Source organism: Trachymyrmex septentrionalis, unplaced genomic scaffold, assembly GCF_001594115.1.
Source record: "Trachymyrmex septentrionalis isolate Tsep2-gDNA-1 unplaced genomic scaffold, Tsep1.0 scaffold107, whole genome shotgun sequence".
NCBI classification, from domain to species: Eukaryota; Metazoa; Arthropoda; class Insecta; order Hymenoptera; family Formicidae; genus Trachymyrmex; species Trachymyrmex septentrionalis.
The window spans coordinates 1,590,034-1,609,675 of record NW_017304196.1 but is presented as its reverse complement, the minus strand read 5'-3'; the positions used below and the strand labels follow the sequence as shown (position 1 = coordinate 1,609,675).

General features: G+C 36.8%; 2 protein-coding genes across 2 annotated transcripts in view; both read left to right on the top strand.

Moving 5' to 3' along the window:
• Positions 1-15,184, top strand: part of LOC108747074 (receptor-type tyrosine-protein phosphatase kappa) — a 63,024-nt gene extending 47,840 nt beyond the window's left edge. The window contains exons 3-14 of the mRNA XM_018484330.1: positions 5,578-5,705; positions 9,061-9,148; positions 9,734-9,810; positions 10,085-10,219; positions 10,433-10,573; positions 12,673-12,833; positions 12,935-13,070; positions 13,363-13,612; positions 13,694-13,770; positions 14,158-14,397; positions 14,557-14,901; positions 15,094-15,184. Of these exons, the coding sequence (XP_018339832.1) occupies positions 5,578-5,705; positions 9,061-9,148; positions 9,734-9,810; positions 10,085-10,219; positions 10,433-10,573; positions 12,673-12,833; positions 12,935-13,070; positions 13,363-13,612; positions 13,694-13,770; positions 14,158-14,397; positions 14,557-14,901; positions 15,094-15,174 (1,859 nt within the window). The 3' untranslated portion in view covers positions 15,175-15,184. The remainder of the gene's footprint in view (positions 1-5,577; positions 5,706-9,060; positions 9,149-9,733; positions 9,811-10,084; positions 10,220-10,432; positions 10,574-12,672; positions 12,834-12,934; positions 13,071-13,362; positions 13,613-13,693; positions 13,771-14,157; positions 14,398-14,556; positions 14,902-15,093) is intronic.
• LOC108747068 lies at positions 15,184-18,508 on the top strand. The gene has a single exon (XM_018484321.1). The coding sequence runs from the start codon at positions 15,595-15,597 to the stop codon at positions 18,265-18,267; it is 2,673 nt and encodes an 890-aa protein (XP_018339823.1). The 5' UTR covers positions 15,184-15,594; the 3' UTR covers positions 18,268-18,508.
• Positions 18,509-19,642: the final 1,134 nt, after the last annotated feature.

Here is a 19,642-nt window from a genome sequence, read left to right as displayed (position 1 = left end):
TTAACCACCTCTAGCTTGGTGAGTTTACCCAGTTAAAAATTATTGATATATACATTGATTTAGAATTTACAATAAAGTATTGAATGTTGATGTTTGATGCCGCACGGAACATTTCAATTGTAAGCGAAAAATATCGGCTCCGCCTTCAAACAAAAGAAACATTTTGTTCTGAAACGGAATGTTGATCAAAATATTAAATTAAAATCAGTAAATATAATAAAAAAGATTTATTTCAAAAAAGCAAAGATTTAATTAAAGGAGTTTTCGCGAATTCAGTTTTGGTGTTACAAATAAGTAATGAAATTTTTTTCTTCAATTTTAAATGAATTATTAAGAAGTTCGATTTTGTTCGTTTATAAGAATACTCTAAATTAAATATCAAATTAAATTTTTTTTAAATTAAGAAAAGGAATGCTAAAAATAAAGTTTTTTGGAGAAAATAATGTAAAAAACATAAATGCATCAAATTTTGTTTTCATAAAATGTTTTTATAACAAGAAAAATAAATCTTTTATTAAAACTGAGTGCTCGATCGTGAATAAATTTCTCAAAGTCAATTACATTCTATCTAAATGTTATTTCAATATTCGAATTCATAAAATTTCACTTTTGATGTGCCTAATTTAACAGCGCATTTACTACGTAAGCTATCGCGCGACATTCTCTGCAATTCCTATTTGTCTGATATATTGCCTATTTACTTCCATCTGTTTGCGTCGATAAAGGACAAGTTAGGGTGCAAGAAATTTAAGGTCAAGGAATGAATGAAAAATGCAGGCACGCGATGATAGCAACGTCGGTAGAGATTTTCCGCAAAATTAATGATTGGCAAATTGTGCGAACACGTACGATTAAATTCCATAATAAAAATATAGAGATATGTAATATTTGCTTGGACAAACATATACATGCTCGTCGATCAAGAGATCGACTGAGAAAGTTCTCTACGACAAGTGTTGACGGTGAAAGGGGTCAGGTTACCCTTCAGCGAATCACTCTGTGTAATCACTACGAAACCCTTTCGAAAGCAATCGAATCGCCCAGCCGGAATTCATTGCGTCTGTCACGAAGAACTGCAACTTTTCAAAGCGATCGAAGAATCGTCCAGCGTTCTCCGGTTCGAGAATGTTGCATGACTAAAAATACAATGCTCGGTAGTATCAGTAATCCTACACAAGTTAATTTAGCAGGATAGTCGATTCGCATTCATTCGAGATAACAAACGTATAAATCGTAGCGTTACATTTAATTTTTACTTTACAATTACGTATTATGAATAAAAATATTGTATATTTGTATAGTTTTAACTGTGCCTAGAATTTGGTAAGAAAAGAGACAGGCCGATTAATTATCACTTGTTAGACACTCACGTTGTAAAAGATGCACAATGTTAGAATACTAATTAAATAATACTAATTAAGTAACTCTTTCTTCAAATCTCTGTATGACATGCGTGATTAGTTCTCTCGACACAGATTTATATTCATTAAGAGAATTTTCACGTCATTTCAACCCAATTCAAAGAGTGTAATTTAGTAAATATTAATTAGAAATTGCGTTACGTAATTATGACTAACATCAAGGATGTTTTCTGATAAATCAATGATAAATCCATTAAAAAATTGTTGATACTGGTCGAGAATTTAAAACGTATTAAAAGGCAGAATAAAGTTGAATAAAGTTTTATTTTTATATTTAAAACTGCGAACGGTTCGATTTTAATTCAAAATTAAGTGAAATTTTAATCAATTAAAGCAATTTTTAACTTATTAAAGGTAATGAATCTATGTTCACACATTTGTATGATTGTATATTTTCTGAATTTTCAACAAACACTTTAGATGCATATCCGATGTAATTTCCATGGATCCGTTACAAAAAAATTTCAATTTATAATAAAAACTAATCACTCACCAATTTGATGCGCAACAGCGGAGTTGCAGACTACGTTGCAAACTACGTTGAATAACAACTGTAAAATACAAATATATCCAACCATTATTGTGTGAAGCGTCAAAAGTAATTAAATTTAAAAAATTTTATTGTTACATGCGTCATATCTTTTATCTCTTCAAATAAACATTTAATGAAAAAACTTCATAGAATTCGAAAAAATGTGTTCTTTAAACACAAAATTATTATACAAAATTTTATGTATGCTTTTTTCTCTTTTAATTTATTAATTATTAGCTAAGCAATAAAAATAAATAGAAAAACAGGTATTTAATTAAACAAAAAAATGTATAAGTATAAAATACTTTATGGTTGCTCCGCTGTCGCCTGATATCTCCTCGATCTACTCCTCTCAGATTCCTTTATTACTCGCTCACATTCATTCACAGGAACTTGAATCATGAAACAAAAAATAGAACGTTTTACATATATTTATTAATTCTATTTATTAAAATTATTATTAAAATAAAAGATTAAATAATTTATATAATATTTTCATTTTTTAATTAGAAATTAATATTAGCTTATCGTTACAGTATTTACACATCAAAAACAAAAAGTGAGCAGAAAAATCAATATTGCTTAGATTATATAGGTTATCTTCAGAAGATATTATATAAAATTATCTTTTAAATCTTCTTCATTCTTTTAATCTTTAAAAGTTATTCTATAATATATACTGTATCTTAATGTTTCATTTTTAATTTTATATACATATTTTCATGTATAAAAGATATTGTATCTCGCATAGTCTTTCATAATAACATATTCGATATGTTGCAATCAAGATCACGATGTAGCAAACTTGATTTGATACATTGTAGATGTGTATATTATGGTTCTAATAATAGATGTACCGAGCCGATAAATGCGAACCGATAAACAACCACCAACGCAAACACGTACCTCTTTACGGTTCGGCATGCAGAAATCTAATAGGACGTGTGACATTTACACGGATTTTCTGGAACGTTGTGTATCATTTTGTCGAAAAACAACAAATAGGAAATTGATACTCGTTGCACCTTTTAACTCGAAAATAGTTTAGGTGTTTAATATTCTAGTTTTTATATTCTAGCAATGAAAAAATGTAAATTCTAAAACTGTTTTGTATGGATATCGTTTAACATAATTTCTTTTTTTAATAATTATTTTCTTTACGAATCTTTAAATATGCAATTGCATCACAATAACCATAATAAAAAAAAATTATATTAATTACTTAATTTTTTTTTAGAAACGTTATCATAATAAGTTACAACGTGTTTAATCCGTTTAATATTTATTTGGTTTCTATAATTACTTTTTTCAGAAAATTAAATTTGTATTTATAATGTTTTCAAATACTAATAAATCAGAAAACAATAAAATAAATAGTATATAATATATATAATTTATAATATATGTTATAATAATAAAGTGATTTTAAATGAATTGTAAAAATACTTTAAGGGATAAATCGTAAAAAAATTAGATGACTACTCCCGGATTAAATTTATTACGTTACAGCATCCGTTTTGAAGAATGATTCATCAAAAAGTTCAGTTTTTTACATATATTCAACAAAGAATAAAGAAAAAAACGGAAATAATCTTAATTCCTTCTCAAGTTATATTTATTGCTTAAAATTTTTATCAAAATTATTAATACTTTCTCATTAATTTTACATATTTAATTTAAAATGCTTGAAACCAAAATTCTAATTTATACTTATAATTGTTTATATTTTAATTTCTTAATTAAAAAATTATTATCATATATTGTTAAAAACATAGTTATATTATTATATGTATCGGTAAAATACAAAGCCGACGTTGAACGGAAGCAGCTGTATATTGTCGCAGGTAACCGTAATTTCTTGTACCCGAAAGAGACAAAGGATAATGAGACTGTTGTATTCGTATAGTCAACTTTGCATTTCTGTATCAGATAATCAAAAGCCTCTACATTGCGGTGATTATATTTTAAGATTTGCTCTTATTAAACGCAAGAACATATGGAACATATAAAATATTAACACCATTGGTACCAAAGTAATCAAAATGACTGATAATATTTATTATATTTTCTTAAAAAATTGCTCAAATTTATAACAGTACATTTTATAAAATTTTTTATGATTTTATTGCAATATCTCAATGATTACATTGATCAATTTATCTTCCTCTTTTATCTTCTTTTTTTTTTAATGTATATTAACATATTTAAATAGTAGAAATTTTTTTCTACTATATTTAAATATATTTATTCTATATGTCATTTAAATATGTTAATATACATTTATTTTCGATAATTCTAGAATTAAATAATTTTTCGAACAAACAGTATCGTTAAAATAAGGCTTATATATTTTGACTTCTCACCGTATAAATATGATATTTCGATTAAAATTTCCATCATGCACGTGGATATGTCGAAACGCGTGCATAAGTAATTTATAGAATTTTGCATCTAGATTTTAAATGCGATATTCTGTTGCATATGCTATCGAGATCATTGGAAGAGTGACTTCTATCATATTTTTAATCAATTTAACTTCCACTCCAACGTAAATTCGCATATCAAGCGTTGCATTACGCGCAGTTGAAATTCGTGGAACGTATGAATATTACCAGACACCGACATTGCGAAACGCGGATCGATTGCTTTTACATTTAAATGTCAATAGCAAACTTTCCACAAATTGTAAATCTAGAACGGTTGAGTGTAAAATGCGATTATATCAGCAACTGTTTCACTCCTTAAATGCATTAATATCAAAGTAGTTTGAACGGCATAAAATTATTCTCTCTATTTTCGCCTGTGATTAAGTATTCCGTATGATTATACTTAATTCTTTATGTTTCTCTATGTTATTAATAAATAGTTCTAAAGACGAAGGATTCAATGCGGGAGAATTCAACTCATAATCTTCCTAGAATACAGCATACTGAAGTTAATCGCGCACTCGCCTTTATATTACTGAAACAACGAGGGGAATTAGGATAATATTAGGATAATTTCAACTTTTATGAAACCGTCGGAAACGCCGTTACGTTTTAATATCAGTTATATTCAACTAGCGCAGATTTCGTACTTCTCAGCGGATTAATGATTTTCGACGACATACAGCTGTATGTGCCTATTTACACGCGCACATGTTTATGGCCATTTAACATGATTGCATGTACGTGTACGTGTCTCAAGAGGGCATACGTATGTACGTGAAGGAAGTGCTGAGAGTGACAAGCAGCTGCAAATTTTCCTGAAGCGAAGTAGCGGTTTGTCTCACCCTCGCCTGTCTTTCACATCTTGGCTTACCGCATTTTCAATTCGTCTTTCTACCCTCGAGAGAGATCCGCGCGCCCCTGAGCGAGAAATCTCAGCGAGCGCGAACAATTACTTAATCCGAAGTTGCTCGAAAAAAAAAATGTTTAACTTATCCGTGGCATTTTCTTTATATAATTTGTATGTAATTTAATTTGTACCCGTTGTAAATAACGATGCTGTACAAAGTCTAGTTACTAGACTCTGAGTATACGCGGTAAGATGACGTTGCCATTATCAATTAACTTTATAGTTCATTAGTCTAGTACCGTCGTCGCTATTAGCCACATTAAGATCCTCTCATCTTTCTGTTCACAGCTACGGAAGAATTGGGAAGCAGCAAATTGAGCACCACATTGCCGACTGCTCCGACCGAGCTTTCGCAATTTCCGAAGCTGTGCGAGCTGCGCCGAAAATTCCCGGTTCTATACCGAGTGGAGTTTCAGGTGAGAGGCCCAGTAAATCCTATTTCCCGTCAACTCATCTAACTTCGGTCACCTCTCAGTGTCCCGTCGGACTCGCTTTTTCGCTCCGGCAACTCTTACGACCTTTTCCTCGCCACGCTCTTCGATATACGCGTTATCGATTATTGGCTATGACAATTAGTCATACTTCATTACATCTTATAATCTTGAAACTGTTCGCTTTTCAGTCTCACACGTAATTTAAAGGAAACATGCCTGCGCGATTGTGGTTAAACGTTATTGTTTCCTGGCCGTATTGCTATAGACATGTTATTATTTCGTAACAGCTGTTTTATTACGCAATTATTTTCCAATATCTCACAGATATTGAAGGCAAACACCGCGTCGTCAGATGCCGGAATAAGTTTATTTGCTTGATAGATGTATGTATCGGAAATACGTGATGCAACCGATGCTATATACATTCATGTGGCACGTATAGGCATACTTGTGGATATTACAGAGTGCTCGGCGATAGGCAGACAGCCAAGAGACAAAGCGAAACCCCTCCCGAGAAGGAGTAGGTCGAGAAATTGAAACTCAGCATAATATCGGTTTCTCATTAGACGGTTGTTTCGGAAATTCTACGATATATGATATAGGTTTTACCTTGACAATTTGCATTAGTATAATACATTCGAGATCCAAGAAGATTATAAAACGAAAACTATAATCTCGAGAGTATACTATCAATTTACGTTTCATATGAAGATAATGTTAATTCGGGTACATTTGATCCGTTTTTTATAAAAGCGTAAATGTAAAAATTTTAGTTTTAAATTAAACAGTAATTTTTTTATTTAAAAAAAATAATTTACATGTAAAATGTTTTCTTATTTATTATACATAATTTTTATTTATTATAAATACATATTGTTTATTATAAATAATCCTCTTTGAATTCATCAAAGTTATTAATTTTAATGGATAAAACAAGAAGGTTTTACTGCTAACAATTTCAGACTTAAAACACGTATCTTTTGGCTGTACTACCATTAAAATTAAGTATTTATTGTTAGTACTCTTCCTACAACTTAGTTCTTACATCAACTCATCATGCTATTATTATGCAAGTAGTACACAATGAGACATAGGAATTTCATGCGAATGATGAGACAAGTGAATTCTTAACTGCAACACCTTAGAGAGTGACATCCACTCGTTCGATCTCCTTTCTTCCCTTCATATCTCACCCTGCACTGCTGTTCTACCCTGCATTGCTGTTTCAGGAGACGAGAGATCTCAGGCAATATTTACATATTTCACCAACTTGCTTTCACGTCCGTCTCTCGAAGCGCAAAATCGATCTACTTCCTTTGTATCGCGAAGAAAATATTTCTCCTCTATGTATGCAGTTTTACTCTTGAGAAATTCCAATTGTTGATGGATGGCCTTAGCGAGGCACCATCCTTTATATTTTTGCGACTTGAGGAGACAGAATTTTAAAGAACTTTATATTCACGTGGACATTTTTGCGATAGATCCAATTTTTCATACGTAATATCACGGGAATCGATGTATCAAAAGTTTACATTTACATCATTTGATAGCTTAAGCATACCCTTTGCGAAGAATTTGCGTGACGCGCGGCAAATGCCTTCCTAAACGCGGCAAATGCGGACAGCTTTTTTTTCCGGGCATCCGCCATCGACACGAGAAAGCTCTTAACCCTGTTCGCGTACAGTATGCATGACGACGCTGCCTTCGAGTGCAGTTTATACGCCAGCAGATTATCCCGGGATATCCTGTGTCCTCGCAGTACAGACTCCTAACGATTGTATAATCGCGGGTTATATGGCAAACGATCCTTTTTGTACGCAGGCCACTTTGGACGCTCTGTCATCAGCCTCTCATCGTGTCGAGAAATTTTCGTCACACGCGTTCTTTTCCACGTTTTTTTTCCCCCGCAACCAATCCGGCATTTTTCCTCTGATAGGAAAAATCCGGTGAATCTATCTGCGAATAACGGCGAGAGAAAGAAAGTAAGGGGGTTGAATGGATAGAACGGACGGCAGGGGATGGTCGTTGCTGAATTTTAATCCAACCGGCACGGTGCGGCGACGCGAAAATCATCTCGGCGTGATTTTTAAATTAAACTCACCCGGCATTATCGGAAATGAAAGTTCCTGATGTTCGACAAATACTGGCGGATAAAGCGTCATACGTATTCATGAAGCGCGCAGGGAATGCGAAAAACTTCCGGTTTGCGAGAATTGCGCAATTATGCATGAATTAATTAAATTTTCAAAGTAGCAAAAGTGTTGTTAACGGCAATGGTAACAATATAAATGTTTCCTTTTAACCATTGTGCCAAAATCCAAAACACTTTACGAATGGAATCGATTGCGTTGCGATATATCGTGTCTTAAACTTGACGATGTCTTCAAAAGAACTGCATGAACAATTTCGGTGATTTTAGTAATACAGTAATACGACACGTATTTAGAATGCAGTTGTCGCATAAATTTTCTGATTTGTCGAATCTCAGAGCTTGGGCAATTACTACTGCCAAAGCAAACTACGCGGAGATTTTCACGTACACTGTATGGCACAAAATATATATCGTTCGAATATCGCAGCTGTTAACTGCGCCAAAAATACGATCCGCAATGTTCACTGATTCCAATTAAATCGACGCGAACGATTGCACGTATAGCCTTTGATAATATAAAAAAATTTTAACGCACGAAAAAAATACGCGCTTTCTATGCAAAAATTGAATTTATCTGCACGCATCAACCGCAACGTGATATAAGTTTTACGCTATCGACTAAGAACGTTTTTCTCAATATATTTATTTTGAAACTCTTAAAAAGTAATATAATAAGTTTTCTTCACGTCAAGCATATTTATAGTCAGACTTTTACCTTGTATAATTAGCTGTCAACTTTATCAGGAACGGGTCTTTAAAGGGCAAAAGAAATATTTTCTATAATATTTTATTTGTTTGTTATATGTAACAATAATTTCTTCTTAAATCGATCCTTTATAACTTTATACGCATTCAATTTAACATCAATTTCAAAGGCAATAATAACTTCTGTTACTGACACACGATATAATAAGCCACTTTCTAAATGAAATGACTATAAGAATAAAAATTGCAAAAGCTAGCCTAATAACGTTATTATGTGGATTAAAGCTTCCAGTACTATTAATAGTCGTTATCACAAGTATCGCTTTTTGAATAATTTCATAGTTGATGTAAAATAATCAATTACACCATTTCTCTGCTTAATAAATAATTACATCGCAAAATTTCCTGATAATTGTACATAGTAAGGCTTTTACATTGAGATTTCATTCGTTTATATTTCGTTTTCTATGTTCATTGCAGACAGCAACGAAGGTGGAAACGCATTCGTGCAGACACGCCATAAAACCCGCAAACAAGGAAAAAAATCAAAATCAAAAGTGTATTCCATGTAGGTATTAGTCGTAGATAGCACTTTCTGTTTTTATGTAGACTTATCTAAGCCCTCTTATTCAGTTACCGTGTTATCATTTCCATGTCTGGAAGAAAATCGCATTGATTGCACGCGTATAATGACATAAAACACCGATTTGAAATGCTAACGTAACAAGCACTTTTTCTTATAATTATTATTATATCCGCGAACAAGCGGATATAATTGCAAGAATGCTTTGCAGATTCGACGTTTTTAATTATAATAGTGGAGTTTGTACTGAAATAAATAAAAGATTCTAATACATCAATAAAAATAGTCTCTGCCGCATTAATTATTATGAGGAGCTCGTATTAAAAAATAAAAAGAAAATTGTAATACCGGCAGAAATAAATCTATTGTACTAATAACTGTTTCGCGAGTTGGTTGACGGTTTCCGGATTTTCGTTAATTAACTTTCTTGCAATAGAGGAAATAAACCACGGTTACAAGATGGTTGCAATTGCCGGTGCCCTGTTCCTTTAACGAGGATTTATTTCCGTTCTAGAATAAGAGCTTTTACCACCTAAGGACTAAAATGTTTCCCTTCGCTTCTTTTCGTAGACGACTATAATAGGGTAGTGTTGGAGACGATAGAAGGCGAGCCTGATTCCGATTACGTTAATGCATCCTACGTAGATGTGAGTATGTCATGATATTCGGTAATAAGATCTACATCAATAAGCGAAGGTCAGATTAAGCGCGTTTCGAGATCGCTGATCTCATACGCGATCCAATAAATCAATTGAATATCTTTTATTTCGCGGAAAAGATGGGAATTCGTCATGTCGACGAATTTGAATACACATTCTTGCATAAAAGATTATGCAAGCTAATCATTACATCCGCGCGGACTTAGATGAATATTAATCATGCGTCGAGTATCAAATTACAGCGTGGAATATCACATTTCAGAGTATATTGAAACCAAACGCTTACATCGTCACTCAGGGACCTATGGAGAACACGGTGACCGAATTCTGGCGGATGGTCTGGCAAGAGCAAGCTTCCTGCATCGTTATGCTCACGAAAACCTTTGACTTTATCAAGGTAAAAAGCCATTTGCAGCGAGACTTTCTAAAGTAAAAAAGAGAAACATAACACAGTGCTCGGAAATAGTGTCCATTAAAGTTGCCACGCCGCAAAAAGCAGTCTTTATCGTGCACGATGACGTTGACTGCGAGTCAGCTTTAAGAGAGCTTAGAGTCTGTTTCATGAATTCTTTACACCCTACAGCTTTTCAGCCACAACTTTCTCTTACAGGTGATGTGTGTACAGTACTGGCCGGCGAATAAAGAAAAAGACGAGGAGTATGGAGGTATCGGCGTTTCCGTATTGAAAGAAGAGGAGCTCGCTAATTTTCATATAAGGACGATAAGGCTGTACAAAAAGAACGAGAACAACGTAAGTGTAATTGCTATTCACATAGAAACTTTGTATCTCTCTCGCAATATAAATTTAAATGTGACATGTAAAAAAACAGTAGAGCAAATATTGTTCTTTGAAAGAAAAAAAATCCCCTGCATCCCAAATTAATAACCTTCGACGTAGCAAATGAATAACGCGTGCAGAACAATTAAATTCAATATTTGTGAGAAAGCGCAAATATTCGCGTTGATCAATTGACAATTCAGTAACTCGATTCGTTCCGAATTTGTATAAGTTGAAAAATTCGCGATGTCATTTATCACTGGTAACAGAATGACGTAAATCCACCACGACATTGTTCGAATATTCGTATACATATATTAAGGACTGGAATAAATCAGAAGGGCTTGTGACGGGCGTCACATCAACGAGAATTATCCGGATGATCCTTGAATGGACCAATTCTTCTTCTTTTTAACGGGGAAATTTCGATGAAACAACCGCGAGGAATTCGAATGATTGTGTGTAATTGAATAATACAGTAGTTGGCCCAAATTGGCCGGTAACGTAGTCAATGCCAACTCGAAACCTTGTCTCAGTATAGAAATGAATGGAACAAGGAACGGAGAGCAAAGTTAGCGAGAAAGTTAGCTAAATTAACCGTATATAGATCGCATCACTTTCGTCATTTAGACCCTGCCCGAATGCGAAATGTGATACGAATCCGCGATATGAATGAGGATAAGTTTGCTCAAGCAGCTATTACGAGCGAGCGGCTAATTTAATTGCACTTTTATCTACGAGAACGAGGAACGACAATTGCAAGGACTTTCTAAAGCTCTTCCGAGCCGCACGCTTTGTGATCTGATTCCACCACCGGCATCGTTACTTACCTAGTCCTTTTCTCGTTCAACTTTTTTCCGTTATCTACAGAGTCCTCTCAGGTTTTAAAGCTGTTCCTTCGTATTAATGTCTCCGTCTGCTTTTCGAAACCTCTGTATATATTCTTTTTCACTGTACATTGACCAAGAAAGAGATATTTATTCTTCCACGTGTATTCTTTTGCAACGAGAAAGATTTTATTTTCGTATGTATAATATAATAGTCTACCTTCTTTGCACCAATTGTATATTTTTAAAAAGATATTAAATAACTAAATAATTATAAAGGCAATGTGTCGATTAAGTTAAAAGTTTTAGTTTTGATTTGTGTATGAAAAATTCAACATATGAATACTGAAAAATTCATAAAAATCCTATTTTTTATGAGTAAAAAATTAAAAACGTTTGAATAAAAGTTTTTTTTTTTTAAATGTCTAAATGCACCTTATTTTTACAACTTCTATAAAATTCCTATTTAATGTCTATCTATATTTTCTTAAAATATTGATAAGTTTTTATCAAATATCAATAATGTATTGATCGATTCTCTCAAGAATATCGTAGAAAAATTATAAACCCTTTATTCACAATATATCATTGCTAAGAAAAGTAACTTACACGTTTCAACAAATCTCGTCGTGAAACAAGTACATGAAACTGATGAATTTAATCTCTCGTTTGTATCACGATCAGCGCCCTTTGATGTAAGATTGTTAACGAACCGTATGAAACTATCGAGTATGCTTCTCTATTGAACAGTACAGACGCAACAAAGTAATTACTTTCGAAATTTACTAGCTGAGCGAAATTTAATATAGAAGAAGAGAACCTCGTAACCCCATTCCGGGAATAGCAAAGCAAGCTGAGAGGTTACAGAACGCCCCGATGTGCAACACGGGCCGGGCCGCGCAAGATGCGACTGCAATTGTCGAGTTTAACGCGGCATTGTTGGGATAACAATACCGTAGGAGAATCTCACCCCCTCCCCCTCCCCCCCGGAAAATAATCTGCCGGTAACGCAAGTTGCACTTCGCGACAGCGCGTCGCTAATTTGTTAGACGGCGATTTTCTGCATTTTAGCAACGATCATAAATCTCGAAGCATTTAATCCCACGTACGTGTTCCGAACGATTCGGTGAGGAAAATATAGAATGAAATACAAAGTGTAGGAAGCGACGAATGAGAGACGAAAATGATTATGTATTATTGTGAAAGATGATCGTTGTAATTCTATGTATGCGAAAACGTTTTCAGGAGATTACGGAAGAAAGGACGTTGTTGCAATTTCATTACACAGAATGGCACTCACACACGTGTCCCTTCGGAAACGCGGTGCTGGAATTTAGACGACGTGTTCGAGCCGTGGTGGGATCAACCATAAAGAACGAATCCGGTCCTATGGTCGTCCACTGCAAGTAAGGGCACTTGTGTTACAAGTTGATTATTTATGTAAAAGCGAGCAACGAGCCATTCTCGCGCTAATGAGATAATAAATTGGTTTGTTTGTGACACAAAGCGATGGTGGCGGACGATCGGGAGTATATCTAGCAATCGATGCGAACATGGAGCTAGCCGAAGAGGAAGATGCGTTCGACGTGTTTGGCTACTTGAAGAAGTTAAGGCAGAGCAGGAGAGGACTCATAGAAAATTTGGTAGAATAACAATCAATAATCAATAATCAATTTCAATTTAAAAGTTTTAGTTTTTATTTATATACAATATAAAGAATTCTAATTTCTATACTCTCTTTTTCGTTAAAAGTTTTTGTTTCCCAAAAAAGACTTTCGCGGAAGACTTGCTCGTATTTTCAACGAATCATTTTCATCATTTATTCTCAAATAAATTGTTCTTAATTCGTTTCTGACATCCTTTTATTATTAATGGTATAATTTGGCAACTTTAATATATTATATTTCGATACATGTATTCATTCAAATATAATAGGAACAGTACAAATTCGTATACGACACGCTCGAGGAATTCGTCGTATGCGGTACATCGTGGTTCCCCGTAGCTGAATTATCGCAACGTCTGAAGCAGAAGAGTATAAAGAACCCGATAACCAAGATGAACGAATACCAACGAGAGTATCAGCAAATTTGCAAGCAGACGCCGCGTTTCACGATTGGCGATTGCGCCGGTGGACACAGGGCCGACAACAGGGAAAAGAATAGAGACGTCCTGGTAGTTCCACGTGAGTTTCAATTCGAACGACCGGCAACTTCGACAAATAGCTTTTCCACGCTGTACAAATCAATCTCCTCCTTTGTTACAGCGGACAACTTTCGACCGTACCTCACCAGCTTTCAGGGCAACAGTTTCACAGACTACATCAACGCTGTCTTTGTGGATGTAAGTCAGTAAAATAAATCACCTCGCCTAACTGGTTTATCTTTACCTTCTCTCACATCGCTATGAAATCTGCATTTCTAATTTAGATACAAACTTTTAACGAAATTTATACAAACCGCTCCGCTCTGATAATTAAAACTGAAACTAATTGTTTTAGCGTTTATATAAATATTCTCACACAAATTTCTTTTTAAAGTTCAATTTACATTCATATTATTATATAATATTAAAAACGATAATAAAAAAAGTATTGGATTTATAAATATCGAAAATATAAAAAGCTCTGCGGATCGAAGTATATATCGCATTTCCCGAGATACATTCCCGCAATCGTTGCCAAGTTCTGCGTTCTTCCAAAGAACATTCATTCACTGTCATACCACGCAGGGTTACACGAAACCGAGAGAATATATCGTAACGGAATGGCCCCTTCGACACACGTGCGGTGAATTCTGGTCTTTAGTTTACGACTATGAATGCGCTGCGGTAGTAGTTCTCTGCGTGCCACCTCAGGGATCCACGAATTTTCCCAGTTTTTGGCCTGAAGGAAGACACTCCAAGAAATATGGACCCGTGTTTACGATTGACCACATCAGTCACAATCATTACACCAATATAAAAACCTGGGTGAGAACCGATTCTCTAATCGTCATAAAATAAAGACTCCTAAAGTTTTCAATTTCTAGGTTTTATTTCAATCTTCACAAAAAAAAAATCTACATGTGTATTAAAAAACTGTACGATGATAATATCTCACTTATTTTGTCCGTATGAATTATTTCTCAGGTTTTTAGGATAAATAAGAAAATCGTCTCTTTGACGGAATTGATGGCGGGGGTGAAGGCACCACCGAAGACCGTGCAACTGTTTCAATTAACTTGTTGGCCAATGGGTCACAAAGTGCCCACATCCACAAATAGTTTAGTAGAGCTCATGAATATGGTTGAGAGATGGAGACAACGAACAGACTACGGACCAGTAGCTGTGGTTTCGCCCGATGGAAGAAGTCGTTGTGGGGTCTACTGTGCGGCCAACGCGTGTATAGAACAGGTCATTCAACATGGAGAAGTTGACATTTTCCAAGCCGTAAAAACTGTACGCAGACACAGACCCCAGCTTGTGGAAAACATGGTATGTAATTATAACGTTACAATGCAGTATTCTCTAAATTTCTTACGCGTTTCTCGAATTATAATATTGTTAGTATATTATAACACATTTCATTGTAACGTTTGTATTAAAAATACTTTGATTTTGTGTCTTATATAAAAATATAAGACACAAAGCATACATGGGGAAAACGTGTGTGACATTCTTTTCCAGACGGAGTACAAGTACTGTTATGACTTGGTTCTACACTACGTATTGCACTATTTAAATAAAGACATGAACGAAAAGAAGTGAGAATGCGAGTTGAGGGACGAGCTGTGGTTCATCGAATTCGGTCGCGGAGCAGCGCTGCCGTTGACCCCGGAAGAGGCACCGGCGGACGGGGAACCGGTAGTGCCTTGTGCCCAAGGTCGCATCATCGTCGAGACTGCGAGACCGGCGCCGCCACATTTTGCTACTTGCTCCGGCTATCGCAGGCCGCTTCTCAGCCGCACTTCGAACGAAGTATCGATTAGCGATGGAACGGCACCGTCGTCGAGTGGCACGGAGCAGAGTCAGCAAGAGCAGCAACAGTCACAGCAGATCATCGGCGGTAAAGGCGCCGTCAGCAAGGGTACAGGGACGCCGCAGAGTCCTGCCTCGAGGCCGGACGATCTCAGCGTGACACCCTGGTACCTGGAGGATTATCCGACGACCGATACCTCACCGGGGCCGATGGGCGATCGGAGCTCGTATCCCTCGTGCTCGTATACCGATGGTAGGGATAGCAAACCGGATCTGAACTCGACGAGAAATAGCAGCATCGAGAGCGAATTCCCGAGGCCGATAGTATCGATACCGCGGAAGGCTTGTATGGATCTGATGACTGCGATGGCGTTGTTGGATGAGACCTGCCCGAACGTGGAACCCAGTCCATCTCTCACCCCGAGAACGCCCAGAACACCGCTGACACCGTATGCGACGCGGAGCAAACGGGCCCGTTCGAAGAGCAGTGACAATTCGTCGAATTACAGCAACGATCGGCTGAGCGATCGCTCGTTCGAGGTCACCAAAGACAAGGAAAAGAAGAGGCCGTTCTTAAGGAAGATAGGCATTTCGAAAACTGAGGACCGACCATTCCTGGCGAAGCTGACACCGAGGATTCTTGGCAAGCCCTATCTGGAAAAGATCGGACCCAGCAAAGCCATCGAGAGACCGTTCCTCGACAAGATCGGCTCGTCCAAAACTTTAGACAAATTCATCTTCGACACGCCGCGTAACGAACGCAAGAACGAACTTAGGACAAGGACGAACGACGCGATGAAAAATCACGACGGAATAAAAAATAACATCAGGCACGACATCGAGCAGATTGCCATCAAAGAAGATGTTGAAAACGCAATCGAAACGCCAGAGGTAACGGCTGTTACTTCCCGTTTCGAAGAAGTACAATACAAATCTCTAAGTATTGCAGAGACTCCACAAACGGCGACAACAACCTTCGAAAGAAGACGGTCGGGTAAAGAGTCCCTGCTGAAGATGTACTCTTTCGAGACGGAAGATCTAGAGTCCACTGTACCATCGAAGGAACGAAACACGTTGCACAACACGTCTTTAGACGATGTGTTGGATTCAGGACCGAGCTCGTTGCCGACGGATAACAGCGACGAGCGAACGGAGTCACGGCTAGAATTGGAGAAGCGACCGATCAGTGTAACCGCCGAGTTATTGAAGTGCCGAGTGACTACGAGTGAGGAGATAATATCTTCTTCTACTACGTGTTTGAATTCGCCGAGTGAAACTAACAGCTGGAACAACTCGCCGCAACGCGGAAGAGCGCAACGCACGAAGAAGGAATCAGCCACTATGATTCGCCGTAGAATCTTTCAGGGTTCTCACGAGATCATTCGTAGCGACGACAGCACGCCGAACTCACCCACGAAGAGGCCTATCTCGAGCGTCTCCCCTGATCGTGAGATCGAGTTGAGGAGTAGCACTCTGGAAAGAGGAACTCTTTCCCCGACGAAAACAAGGAAATCGATCATTGAGGACATCAGGACGGTCGAGAATACACGTAGGTCAATCAAGTACAATCAATTTGAAAGGCGAGGCATCTCCTCGGACAATCTCCTGGCGAAAGACGCTCTTTCATTCGTCACTGCCGCTCGTACTATGACCGATAATATCGGGAGAACACGGGAGATCTCGTCGGAAGATTCGCTGGCGACTCATCGAGAGTACACACGGGAGACATTCAAACAATTACAAGACAAATTTAAGATGCAGGAAATACCTATGGAGAGTTACGCGGCTTTCAAACGGCGCACTCAAGCCGCTCCGGGAGCAATAAGTCGACAAGAAAGACTGAACCTTTTACCAGGGGACCTTGACGTAATCATAAAGAGCACACCTAAGAAGGAAAATGTTGCATCGACTGACACAATTGTAAGCGAAACTGCCATGAATAAGCGAGATCAGAGTCAAGAAGGTACGGTAAGATCCATTCTGAGAAAGCAGGATGGAATCGATCATCCCGATCAGGAATCAGACACGAACGCATCCATCAGACGACCAAAGAGGCGGATCTTTCATGAACCGTCGCAGGAGACTATGGATCTGCTAACGGAATTGCGCAAGGTGAAGAGCCTGTTAAAGACCCCGTCCTGGGAAAAGGATCTAGATCTCGATCAGAAGCCAGTGCGGATGCCGAAGCGTATTTTGCTAACAGACAAGGAATTTTGTCTCTCTGTAGAGCGGGAGAACAGCGTGCGACGTCCATCGAGGATGATTAATTCGCTGGAGACTACGGAAGAGGGTAAAATTACATCGAATCGGGAAAATAAAGAGAACAAGGAGAGCAAAACCGAAAATCAGAAATCATCCGGACCAGCTCTGTTCGAGAAGAAGTGTCTGTCGTTGGACTACGCCGACGAAGAGAAGCCTCAGAAGCCGGAAGTCAGAACGATCTCTTTGGCCTCTACGAGAGATTTGCCGTCCGAAACCGAGGAGACCGACGATGATTATCCCGACATGACGTTGATCTGCGACTCCAAGAGCTGCTCCTCGAGCGTCTTCAACTCTCCGTCCGAGGAGACAAACAAGAAAGATCTGATCGGCGAGCCAGTGGAAAAAGAACAACCGAAAAAGCCTAGTCAGAATCATTGCGCCGAGGTAGATATCGCCATTCCCATCGATCAAAAGATCAACAGTCCCAAAGGAGATGTTCAAGGGCGGACTAGCGATCTCTACGAGATTATATCGCCCCGGTCGACGCCGTTCCGCGTTAAGAAGCGACTCGGCAAAATCTCCGTCGAAGAGACCGTCAAACCGGAGAATTTCACCCTCGGTTCTAAGGTCGACTGCCGATCGGTCGTTGCTCAGAAACGGACCAAGTGCTTCCCTTTATAACGCACGTCGATCTGCCCGTGGGCGAGATTCTTTGTGGCACTGGTTCGTGTTCGTACCGTAAGAAGACATGCAGATAAAGTTGCATTTCGCCTTAATCCTTTCGATACCGTGTTAAACACAAGCACGTTGTGCCAAATACGTCATTTCTAATATCTTAAACAAAGAAAAAGAACCAATTATTACGTATTAAGGCTCTTAATTACTCGTTGTCTTTATTTAACATTTATTTTAATATCTCAAGAGCCCAACTCTGACTATTCGCTTTTTTAAAAAAAAAGAATTTGAACTCTGGTTAAATACTGTAAGTGCTAAAAATATATGTATCTATTTTACATTTTTTATCTATCTTTCTAGAAAAAAAATCATTTCATACATAATGCGAACACACATAATTGTAATACGATTTTTTAAAATATCCTACAGAGTTGAGTAAATTGTCTTAGCCGAACATATTTTATAATTATACATTGATAGAAAAATACAAAGAAAATATATTATTAAATCATTATATAGAAAAATATTACTGTACAAAGCCTAGGTATTGAAAGGATTAAATCTATTGAGTGATTCATAATAACAGTTACGTCTTCATTCGGTACGAACATTCTTTTTTGAGTTGCTTCTAAGATCAAACAAATTAATAGTTAAAATCTCGTCAATAACTCGCCTAGTAGAAAAATTTCTCAATGAATTTGCGTAATTCAAAAACAGATATTTTTCTGATATAATGCTCGTCTTAAGATGACTTTGTATACTATCGCTATTAGTTCTTAATTAGTCGAAATGGATGCATATAAACAGCAGAGTAGAAATTTCTAGATCTACTTTGTATAAGCGAATATAATGATGGCATCTGCTAAATACGCTTTTTAGCTTTCAAATTATCCCCGTTGCATTTTTACAGTTTTTTTTTTTTTTTTTTTGGACAGTGCTTTTGGATATAGTGAATACATAGAGAATATGGTAACAAGTAAAGAGCGGAAATGAAAAAAATTTGAAATGCATGGGGATAACAGATGCCACATTTCATTTCGCTCTATTGCATAATATAAAAATATTACTAATCTTCTATTGGTAAAACAAAATGACATCCTCTCTCGAAAGTATAACGAAATTCGATTTTGCGACTGTTGGGAGACGAAAAAGAAAAGATTAAAAATTAAATGTGGAAAATGTGTGATCTGGAAAAAAAAATAACAGCTTTATATGAAGAGGATCTGTCCAGTTTAGAGCCTAATTCCGGAGTTTTCGACAGAACGAAATCCGAGACGTGCGAGAGCTCCTATCGAAATATTCTAAAGTGCATCCCCATTTTTTACTCGACGTTTTCGAGGAAGAAGATGGCCCAAAATGGAAACGAAAGCTCGATGTGGCT

Bases quoted from the DNA above. Each gene is read 5' to 3' on its own strand.
- LOC108747068 (XM_018484321.1), top strand. From the start codon at position 15,595: ATGGGCGATCGGAGCTCGTATCCCTCGTGCTCGTATACCGATGGTAGG.